At 37.9% G+C, this 12,012-nt stretch overlaps 1 protein-coding gene across 1 annotated transcript in view; it reads left to right on the top strand.

Annotated features, from left to right (window-relative positions):
* The window catches only part of LOC127622487 (nesprin-1-like), a 173,528-nt gene that overhangs the window by 38,048 nt on the left and 123,468 nt on the right, over positions 1-12,012 (top strand). Inside the window, 16 exon segments of the mRNA XM_052096589.1 lie at positions 839-1,018; positions 1,243-1,338; positions 2,086-2,226; positions 2,314-2,474; positions 3,735-3,885; positions 4,001-4,228; positions 4,348-4,446; positions 4,626-4,813; positions 5,929-6,052; positions 6,232-6,398; positions 6,547-6,700; positions 6,792-7,417; positions 9,267-9,446; positions 9,903-10,053; positions 10,153-10,317; positions 11,776-11,958. Of these exon segments, the coding sequence (XP_051952549.1) occupies positions 839-1,018; positions 1,243-1,338; positions 2,086-2,226; positions 2,314-2,474; positions 3,735-3,885; positions 4,001-4,228; positions 4,348-4,446; positions 4,626-4,813; positions 5,929-6,052; positions 6,232-6,398; positions 6,547-6,700; positions 6,792-7,417; positions 9,267-9,446; positions 9,903-10,053; positions 10,153-10,317; positions 11,776-11,958 (2,994 nt within the window).

The following is a 12,012-nucleotide window of genomic DNA, read 5'->3' as shown; positions in this document are numbered from 1 at the left end:
TTGCTCTCCCCACTAGGAGGAACATTATGACTTTAGGAGAAACATCCTAACATTGACCCTACTCACCATTCTAAACAGCACTGTGGCAGCAGTGGAGTCATTCAGGTTCCTGGGCACTACCATCTCACAGGACCTGAAGTGGGAGATCCACTTTGACTCTATTGTGAAAAAGGCCCATCAGAGGTTGTACTTCCTTCGCCAGCTGAGGAAGTTCAATCTGCCACAGGCACTGCTAATACAGTTCTACTCAGCAGTCATTGAGTCTGTCCTCTGCACTTCAGTAATTGTCTGGTTTGGTGCAGCTATGAAATCTGACATCAGAAGAATACAAAGGACAGTTCGAACTGCTGAGAGGATTATCGATTGCCCCTTGCCCTCCCTTCAAGAACTGTACAAATCCAGAGTTTTGAAAAAGGCTGTAAAAATCACTTTGGATCCCAATCACCCTGCCCACTACCTTTTTGAACTGTTACCTTCTTGATGGCGCTTCAGAGCTCTGAGCACCAGAACTGTCAGGCACAGGAACAGTTTTTTCCCTCAGGCTATCCATCTCATGAACAATTTAAACTGCCCCACTGAGCAATAATTATGTGCAATATACATCTTAGTCTAGATATATTTATCCAACATACCATACCTCTTCTGCCATACATTCCCTTGCATCTGTATATAACAGATTTGTATATTGTACATACAGATATACAATATATATATATATATTATCTCTGTCTTGTTGCTGTATTGTTTGTGCACTGGAAGCTTCTGTCACCAAGACAAATTCCTTGTATGTGTAAGCATACTTGGCAATAAAACTCATTCTCATTCTGATATTGCATAGTTAAAGTCTGCTCTCACACTGTATTCTCATGTTGCCCCTGTTGCACTGAATCAGGAGAGGAGTGGAGAGGAAGAGCAAGAGAAGGCTTATGAGGAGGAGATGATCGAGACAGAGAAGCACAGGAGAATACTGAATGTGGAGACTGTAACAGAGGCCAAACAACTGCTCTTTATTTACCAGGTTAGAAGTGTGAATGTCATTGTGGTGGCATGTAATTCAATAAAAATGATGCATCTCTGTATTCATCAGTTGTGTTTGCTAATCTGATTTGTACGATTAAGTGATTATCAAATGGTTTTCCAGAAAGAAGTGTGCCTCCTGGGTCATTTGGATTTTTTTCTTTTCTTTTCCCTTATATGTCTTCTTTCTCTCTTTGTCTTTTTCACCCTTTCATTTACTCACAGCAAAATCTAAAGACCCAACAAGCAAATGAGACTGATGAGAGATCTGAGAGCCAGTTCTGGAAAGAAGACTGGGCAGTTCAGGAGAAACACCTGCAGGTGACCTTGAAACCAAATATATATACTTGTACACATGCCTTATTGTACTCTGGTACTGTATATTACACCTAACGTTTCTGTAAGAATTGTACAGAAAGCGATCTGCTTCTTTATACACATATTGGCAGGATTCAGGACTTAAAGGGTAACTAAACACCTGCTCAGAGTCTGACTCCACCCACTAGAAATATTTGAAATGAGACTCGTAGTGACGGATTAATTGACAGCTGCTGTCAGACTCTATGTTATTATTATTCCTCACACGGTCGCAAGACAACATGAATCTGGCGTGGTGAGCTGGAACCTGCTTACGTCAGCTGTCACCGCTTACGTCACGAAGTACCGCAACAGCCAATAGGAAAATTCAACTGCAGTAGCCACCGTTCAACCTTCAGAGGGCAGCACTCAGACGTTTTTACACCATATATTGTAGAATTAAAACACTTTATACACAAATGTCAAAAAAATTACTTGAATCAATGACCGGTACTAATAAAGCCCCATGCTTACAGATCATTAACTAAAAAAAGTTGGTTTAGGGTTTAGTTACCCTTTAAAGGATAAAAAAACAAATTTGAATTCCATACTCAAGTTTGTGTCCAACTGTCAATCATTTTTCAAACTTGAATACATTATACAAATAGAAATGTAATTTCTCCAGTGACACTTGCAGTTCAGGCTTTGACCTTCTAAGTTGTTACATTTTATAGTAAAACCCAATCCAAATTTTTCCTCAATGCTCATTAGGTCACTGTGAGTGCATGGCAGGAAATTGAACTGGAGAGAGAGGCCATCTGGCAGTTTGTGTGTCATATCAGTCCAGTCCTGCAGAGGGTGTACATCTTTAACAGCCTGGAGAGCCTTACTGCAGAACTGAAGAATTTTATAGTGAGCGCGAAGTCATAAAATACATTATTTATATATTGGATAACCTTTGGAATGAGTATAATATTCATATCTGTGTTTGTTTTTTAGGGGCTTTATGAGCAGAGTAATGCATTTGCTGCGCGGTGTGAGTCCTTGGTAAAGAAGACAGCAGAAATTAAACTTGGCACTGAGAATCAGTCCATTCTGCAGGATCAGGCCCAGTCCATAAGAGAGAGAGTACAGGAGATACAAGGCAGCCTCATGAAAATGTAAGATGGGTTTAAAGGTTAAGTGTGCATTTTCTGTTCCACTAGTGGCACAAAAAGTAATTGCAAAAATAATTACTGTTTTCAATAAGGTTTCCTGAACACTCCCCTGTCTTTCAGTAGTTGGCGAACAGATAGTCCTGCCCTAATCATTATTCATGCAATTGGTTGATCAAAGTTTTATATGTCGGCCTGGTCTGGATCCTCAAACAAATAGAGCAGGGTTTTTATAGTGCCACAGTAACAGTGTTGCATTTAACAGTGTTAACTGTTACTTTTCGGGAGAAGAAACCCTACTTATGTCTTACTTATAGTAATCTCTGCTTGCTAAGCTAGGATATAGGAACTTTTTCAAACATAGAACAAATAACACACTTCACAATCAATATGCCTGAATCTTCCACTGATATTTTGTACAGTACTCTTTACATGACCCAAATTATTTCTTGTACTACTATATTTGCAGGCATAGAGATATATCCAGACAATTAATTCAAGATCATTTTCAATTACATTTTAGCTGATTTGTATTTTAAAGGAATATTCTGGGTTCAATACAAGTTAAGCTCAATCTACAGCATTTGTGGCATAATGTTGATTACCACAAAAATTATTTCGAATCGTCCCATTGTTTCTTTAAAAAAAAAGCACAAATCTGGGTTACAGTGAGCCACTTATAATAAAAGAGAATGGGACCAATCTGTAAACATTAAAATACTCACTGTTTCATAAGTATTTGCACAAAATGTAAACAATAGGAATGTTAACATGATTTTTGCACGATAATATAGCTTACTAGACTTTCTTTTTTGTTGGCATGACGACGTAACGTTGTAAACACCAAAACCCTAAAATAACTGTAAAAACGATGATTTAAACAATTTAACAGCTAAAAAAAAAAATGTAAGAGAAGAATTAATGAAAGTGCTTTTATAAAATTATAAGCTTCAAATTTATGCCTTTTAAACCTTCCAAAAATATGCCCCATTCACTTCCATTGTAAGTGCCTCACTGTAACCTCAAGTTTTGCTTCTTTCTTTTTTAAACAAAAAAGAGATACATGTTGAAATACATTTGTGTTGTTATCAACATTATGCCACAAATCCTGTTGACTAAGCTTAACTTGTATTGTACCCGACATATTCCTTCAATATCTTTAAGTAGATCCAGTAGATGTAAATGTAAAGTAGATGTAATGTAGATGTTTTAGGTTGTAAGAGCCATCACTCTGACTTTCTCTCCTTTTTCTCTCTGTTCCAATAGCGTGTCAGATCTGGAGATGATGCACAGATGGTGGCAAAGTTTCAGCCATGAGTCTGAGGCTTTTTTTAGCTGGGTCTGTGAAAGTAAGAGGGAGCTTGAAGCCGTCAGCAGATCCTCTGCCAACCTGGATGAGCAGATCCGCACTGTGGAGGTGACCCGAATCAGAAGACTTTAACTTCATTAACATAATCAAATTAACCAGACAACATGAGTGGTTTAATTTGGTGCTCAGTAAATTAAGTCTGTATTTTTTTGCTCCTTCTTAGTTGTTGAAAGAGGGCTTAGTGGAGAAGATGGAGGTCTTTAGACGACTGGAGACAGAGTTTCAGACTTTAATCCATTTCATCACGCCGATTGAGGCAGGGCGAATTAAAGCACGTCTGATGCAGATTTTGAGGTACCGGGACGAGTTTAAGAACAGTGTGGAGCAACGAGTGGCTGAGCTTCAGTCTAGCTTGAGAAATACAAAACAATTTACCCAAGATCTCAATCAGGTAACACTGCAAACAAGGCCTGTCCACTCCTCTGTCCTAAGATCTCTCTCTTTTTTTAATAAAAATATTATTTAAATTATTTAATTTGGGCATGTGTTTAATGTTTTCATGTATGTTAGGTGGTCGGTATGCTGAAAGGACTACAGGAAAAACTGAACATGCCAATTAATTCCTGCACATCAGCATCAAGAACATATAAAACTCTACATGAACATATGGTTAGTATTACGTGTCTCTAGGAATGGCCAACTTTGATAAAGCCAAAATAATCTAATATACAGTACATATATAATATCTAGACCATATACTAGACTTTGTTGATTTAAATAATTTTTAATATCTAAAGGTCTTTGAATCCATTAGAATACCATGATTGCTATGTTTCCTCCATTCTCAGGATTTAGTGCAGCGTTTACAGCAGCTGGGGCCAAGACTAATGTCTTTAAGTCTGGGTTTGAAGAGGCTGTCTGGTAGAGGCCAGCTGGAGAAAGATGTAGCTGAACTTCAGCAAGCTCACACAGTACATACCCAGCAAGCCACTGACAAACAATCAAAACTCGAAAACCTGTTGACTCTGTGGCAGAGGCATGTGTTTCCATGTTAAATTTGTTATTTAATGTGTGTTAAAGATATAGTTCACCCAAAAATGAAAATTCTCTCATAATTTACTCACACTTAATGCCACCTCAGATGTGTATTACTTTTTTTCTTCTACTGAAGACAAATATTTTTGGAGGAACATTTCAGCTCTGTAGGTCCTAACAATGCAAGTGAATGGTACCAAAATTTTGAAGCTTCAAAATGCACTTAAATGCAGTAAACAGAGTCTCCTAGCCACATATAAGTAATCCCTAACAATCAAGTGGTTAAATCTATAACTTCAGAACCGTTATGATAGGTGTAGTTGAGAAACAGATCAATATTTAAGTCCGTTTTTACCATAAGTTCTCCTCCCTGCCCAGTTGGTGGCAATATACACAAAGAATGTGATTCACCAAAAACAAAAGAAGAAGAATGTGAAAGCAAAAGTGGAAATTTGATAGTAAAAAAGGACATAAATATTGATTGGTTTCTCACCCAAACCTATCATATAATTTCTATCAGGAAGATTCGCTGATTTGAGTGAAATTTAAGATGACATTTATTTGATGAATATAAAACAGAAATGTAATGTCTCTCTTTGGCTTTGGATTCTTCTGGCGGTCCGAAGAATTTGTATTCGAAGCTGTCATATCCTGTCGGAGATAGAGGGCAGCGGAGAGGAGCCCACCGCCATGCTGGACGGGACTCAACTGGTGATGGTGGGGTAGTGGAGGTTGCCGTGTTAGCACACTGAAACAGCAGTGTGATATTGTGAGAAGACTTATAAAGCATTGGCTTACATGTGATTGGCTAGGTGTTACCTAGCTAATGGTTCGATGATGTACAGCTGCTACTGTTCCAACTAGAAGTACGCTGCGCATACATATCTAAAGATATGGATTTAACAACTAAAGTCATATGGATTACTTTTATGCTGCCTTTATGTCATTTTGTAGCTTTGAAATGTTGGTACCCATTCGGTATAGCATAAGGGTGAGTAAATGATGATAGAATTTTGGTGTACGTTCCTTTTACCTACAGTGAAAATGTCTCTGTTACCTAAATTAAAAACAAATGGAATCATAAAAACATCAATGTTTTTGCCCTCTTATCTTTAGATATGAGAGAGATCTCTCACTTCTGCAGTCCTGGTTGAACAGGTGTGAAACTCTATGCAGTTTAGATTCTCCGTACCTAACTACAGACATAGCAAAGCTACACAGCCAGCTTCAGACACTGCAGGTGAGTCAAAATTGTGAAAACAAATATTTTTTTTAGAGAGTGAGGATTTAATACTTCATATTTGAAAAGCTATTAGCTAAATGTCATTTTTATTCATTCAAAACTCATAAGATTTAGGCCATAGCCAATACTGTATCTTGCATGTCTAATCAATCCATGCGTTTCTTATGATTTACCAGGACATGCAGTCAGAAGTTCCCTCTCAGGAATCTTTGTTGGAAAGTATGGAGACCAGGGCAGAGTCTCTGTACTCTACAGCTTCAGAAGAAAGAGCTGCAGAGCTTAGAGATCATCACTGCAACCTGGAGGAGAGGTGGTGTTCTCTAAGTACTATCATACCACACAGGTGAACACTACTGTCATGTCATAAATGAAAAAGACTATGAAAATACACACCAAGTCGGCACATGGTTTATCCCAAATCAATGTAATAAACCCATTAAGAGACAAAAACGTGACATTTCGAGTTACATGCTCTTCTTTTTTTTTTTCAGGATTCAAGAACTTCAGTCCCATCTTGCTAAGTTGGAGCAGTTCAGTCAGGCCTTGCTTGCTCTGACTCAATGGAGTGAGGACTTCCTCAGGCACATTCAAAGCACCTGCAAAGTCAGCATCACTGATCTAAAGTCTGCTGATGCTAAAATCAAGGTACATTATGTCTTTACTTTTTATCATCCAATCATCAGCCTTTCATTAATGTTAATATCAATTAATATCCATTTTCTCTGATCATCTAAAGGAGGACATGGCCTCCTTAAAGACCCAGGAGAGGTTACTGGAGGCCTTACAGCCACAAATAGATGCTCTTTGCCCATTTTCAGCTCCAAAAGACCTGAATCATCTCCAGACAAGGAAGGAGGGCTGCCTTCATAACTTCAGTAAAGCTCAGAGCTTAGTACAGCATCGAGAAGAAGCCCTACTCAAACTCAGAGTCTTCTATGAGACCTATAATAATGGCAAAACCTCTCTACAGACATTCCAGGAAGTGGCTGAAAGAAAAGGTATCTGGGATCACTCTGAAGTCATGGGCATAAATCAGGAACTGGGAGACCTAGCCAAGGAGGTGGCGTCTTTGGAGATGCAAGCCATTAGCTTGGATATCATCCTCAACAAGGCACACTTGCATCTACAGAGGGCGGAAGGGGAAAGAACATCATGCAGAGGACTGGTGGATGATGTTGCATTGAGTGTGCAGGCACTACAGAGGAGTATTGGAACAAAGCAGAGTGAGGCAGAGGCACTAGCAACAATGTGGAGTTCCTTTAGGGGACAAAAGGAGCTGTTGCTTAGGAGTCTGGCTGAGCTGGAGGACAGAGCCAATATACCATGGCCTACAGAAACCTGCACACAGGAATTTCAGCAGAGGTACACTGGCTCTGTACCTGTACTTTAACAGTATTTAAGGCCTACAAAAATATTTTTTCAGTATATTTGTCTTGTCCTGTAAAATATCTTACACCCTTAAAACAAGATACATTTACCTGAGAATAAAAAGGACTTGTTTCCATGAGAATATATATTGAAAAAGGTTTATTTTCCATACTCCATTAGCATGTCTTTCTTGTTTTAAGCATAAACATTGTTAACAATTTGCCAATGGGGTCGCAAGTAAAATAAACTTCAAAAGATATGTCAAAATAAGTCCTGGACCCACTTTATATTAGGTGCCTTAAACTACTACCAAATTGTGTACCATAGCTATGCAGACGACACCCAGATTTATGTAGCCCTATTGCCAAATGACTATAGCCCTATAGACACTCTGTACACATCCATTGATGAAATTAACAGTTGGATGTGCCAAAACTTCCTTAAGTTAAACAACGACAAGACAGAGGTCATTCTATTTGGCAACAAAGGCGAAATTCCTAATGTATACTTGGGAATTTGACTCCAGGGGTCTTAAGACAAAATCAATTAAGGAATCTTGGTGTCATTTTGGATACCTAAATCAGCCTACTATCATCAAAAAAATATAGCGAGAATTAGGTGGTTTGTATCCATTCAAGACTTGTTCATGCATTCATCACCAGTAGGATGGACTACTGCAATGGACTTCTTACCAACCTTCCTAAAAAGGCCATTAGTCAGCAGCGGCTCATTCAGAATGCTGCTTCCAGGATTCTTACCTGAACCAAACGAATCTGAGCATATTACTCCAGTCCTCATGTCTTTACACTGGCTTTCAGTTACATTAAAATTTATTTTAAAATACTGTTACTCGTTTATAAATCACTCAATAGCCTAGGACCTAAATACATTTCAGATATGCTTGTTGAATATGAACCTAACAGACCCCTTTTATCATTAGGTTCAAGTAAGTTAGAAATACCAAGGTGAGACAGCGTTTAGCTATTATGCCACCCACAGCTGGAACCAGCTTACAGGAGAGATCAGGTTTGCTCCAGCAGTAGCCACATTCAAATCCAGACTGAAAACACATCTGTTCAGCTGTGCATTTATTCACTGAGCACTGTGCTGCACTTATTGATTGCACTGCATGATTATTTCTGTATTATTTTTCTTTTTTATTCATTTTAATAACTTTTTCTTTTTTGTATTTATATTATTCTTATTTGTTGTTCTTATTTAATTTAAAAATTATTTTTATGTATCTTTTATTTTCTTTATATGCACTTTGTATTGCCATTGTGCATGAAGTGTGCTATATAAATAAACTTGCCTTGCCTACTATGTACTTAAGCATTTGATTCAATGTACTTGTAATGTACATATGTGTTGTTGGATTGCACTTGAATTTAAAGTACCTGCATTTAATTACATCTGTAGTTACATTGTCAACCTTACCCTTAATTCTAAATTGAACTCTACCCCAATCCTAAACCCCTATCATAATCCCTAACCCTAAACCTACAACTAAAATAGTAGCAGCAAATGTGAATCTTGTGAGAATTTTGCAGAACAACAAGTAGTTACACAACAAGTACACTGTATTGTATGTATTTTAATGTTAGTACATATTAGTTAAAGACACCTAATATAAAGTGTGAACTAAGTCTTAATGTCTAATGCTATTTTGCTTCTCAAGTAAATTGAACTTGTTTAAATAATGTTTAGATAATTTTACGGTTAAATTGACAGCCCTTGTAAAAATGTATGATTTCTGTAATATTGCTACTATTATAATGCCATACCTACTGTATACAGGTAGGTTGTGCTACACTGTTCTGATAGTACTCTTTGTGATTGTCAGGTTATGGATGCTCAATCAGCTGGAGGAAGAGCTACAGGCCCTACAGCACAGTCAGCTATGGTTGGGAGAAAGAGGAGAACAACTGGCCCATAGAGACTCAGAGCTGGCTGGGGAAGCTCAAGAGGATGTAGCCTTGGTCCAATCCACCTGGGAGAGAATTATGGGGATTATTGTGGAGAAGTGAGTATATTAGGATCCAGGTCTTAATACACCAAGTTCTCACTGAAACTCTCTGTGTTTGGATGGATGAATGGCTTATAAAATTGAACTTGATATGGTTGACTAATGGGAGGGGAGGCAGAATTGGGCCAGCGGCTTAATGGATGGATTTTTTGACAGGTTGCGGCTGTTGCTGTTTTTAAATGTTTTAAATGTGTGTGTGTGTGTGTGTGTGTGTGTGTGTGTGTGTGTGTGTGTGTGTGTGTGTGTTTCTTATGGATATGTGGGTGAATCTCTGAATGGATTATGCATTGGTTTTAAGAAACTGGTGGAAAATGCTTCTTATACTTTTAAAGTTTTCTTTACTCAATATATTGTACGTAGTGTATTTAATTTAAAAGTATTCAATTAATTCACTTTGGATTGCACTTGGATTGCACTTCGATCTACTAAAAACCTGTCTGTGTTGATCTCCAGCCATGAACTGTGTGCAATACTGCTGGAACTCTGTAGGGAATACCAGACCCTAAGAACCAAAATCAGCTCTGTCATAGAGAGAGCTCATGCGATCATTGTGGCTCAGTCAGACCCACACAACCCAGAGGACATCCGTAGATCTCTGTCACGGGTTAGTGTCTTTTTGGATCTCAGTGGTGCTGTTCATTTATTGAATGACAGGTTATGATTATAAGTACACTGGTCATACTGATATCTCTTGTTTGCTCAGCTGGAGGTGGTGAGGCCAGACTTGGCGTCCACTCAGGAGGACCTGAATAAGCTCATTGGTACAGGCAAACGCTTTACCAGTGTGTTGAGGAAGCTGCCAGAGGAAAGCTCCCAAAGTGAAAATGTCACCACAGAAATGAATGCCATTGTTGATCAGTGGCTGGATGTGAGTGCATACACTGTATTTGATTACCAGGAAACACACAAAATGGTAACATTTATACCTTGAATGCAATCCATTTGGATAAAAGCATCTGCCAAATATATAAATGTAAATGAGATGTCATTCTGACCTAAACTGTATAAATTCTGATGCTAAAATGAATGTATCAACTCTCTCAACAGGGGTCTTAATATTTACACCATAATATGTATAGTCGGGCCTGAAAGTCCACATTGAAAATCTGGGATTCAGAATCAAATTGAACCTTTGCTAAGCTCCGCCCCCAATGGTTACCATTGCTAGCTCTGTTAAGCTTTCCAGAACTTCCCATAGGAATGAATGGTGGATTGCTGTGAACATGGTTTTTGGCAAAATATGTCATTGAAATTAACAATACTCTTACGTGGGCTGGAAGGAAGAGCATATTTAAAGCATATTTATCTGACATTTTTTGTCAAAGAAATTGTTAAATTACACAGTAATTTTATTGAAAACTGGAGACTATGAATCAGAATCGAGGCAAACGATTATTACAGTCACTTTAAAAGAGAAAACATAATTTGATGGTGATTACACACCTGATAACATTAGTGGAAGTGAACAGAACTGCTTATAACGTCTCATAACACACTCACTATGATGCTGTGAACTCTCTATTTAATATAGCATTTACTAAGATCTTAATAACTTAATGTTAAGTTAATAGCTTTAATTGACTTTGGAGCAAATTAAGTGTCCTTTTTGATGTTATACATGTTCATTTGGGAATGGGGAATGACACATTTTAATCCATAGTATGTTCTTCTCGAGATTTATTTAAAAATGTAAAAAAAGAAACAGAAAACACAGCACGTTTCCTCTCTAGGTACCTTGTGACACTTACAAATGGTCCAGCAACAAGTTTTTTTTTTTGTTTTTTTTTATATATATATATATTATTATTTCTAACTGCTCAAACACACATTGCTCCTGTAGACTCTCATTGGATAAAAGCAAGCGCTTATCAGAGAAATGGCTCACGGCAAAATTGCTAAAATAGGATTGGTCAGAAACGCTTTTAGGGTGGGTCTTATGGTAAATTTACACCTGGAAATAAACAGATGTTTAAGGATTTTGAATAAATTTGTCATTAAAGCAAATGGGAGACAATCTAAATACTAAGACATTTTCAAATTCATGTAAATTGTTCAGTTCAACTTGTATTTAGCTGATAATTAATGAAATAAACATTTTATTAAATTTGACAAAGACCAGTTTAACCAACATGCAATTCCCATGCTAGTCTAGGCTTGTTTATGCTGGTTAGTGCTTGTTTGGTGCTGGTCTAGCTGGTGGACCAGGAAAGCCATGCTTTTAACTCAAAAAACCTTGCTGGTGTTCAGCAGTGCTAGTGGCCTCAGACTTTTGTACCACACTGTGCAGTATATGATGCATTTATGACCAATGTTTGTCATTGTCCAGATCTCTGAGAGGATGGAGGCAGACATCAGTCTACTGACTCGTTCCCTTGAGCTGTGGAATGAGATTAATAAAATGGCTAATGACATAGTGTGTTGGAGTGCCATCTCTGTTAGTGAGCTTAGTGAGGGAACCACCAGTCTCCTATCCACTTATAACATGGAGGAGTGCCTTGCTAAGATTAAGGTGAGGTCCATTTAGTCAACCAAAACTAAATGCATTGTTTGGTTAACTTAAGGT

This window comes from Xyrauchen texanus, chromosome 28, assembly GCF_025860055.1.
Source record: "Xyrauchen texanus isolate HMW12.3.18 chromosome 28, RBS_HiC_50CHRs, whole genome shotgun sequence".
NCBI lineage: Eukaryota > Metazoa > Chordata > Actinopteri > Cypriniformes > Catostomidae > Xyrauchen > Xyrauchen texanus.
Note: the sequence above shows the minus strand (reverse complement) of the source record. Positions and strands in the feature narration are given on the sequence as shown.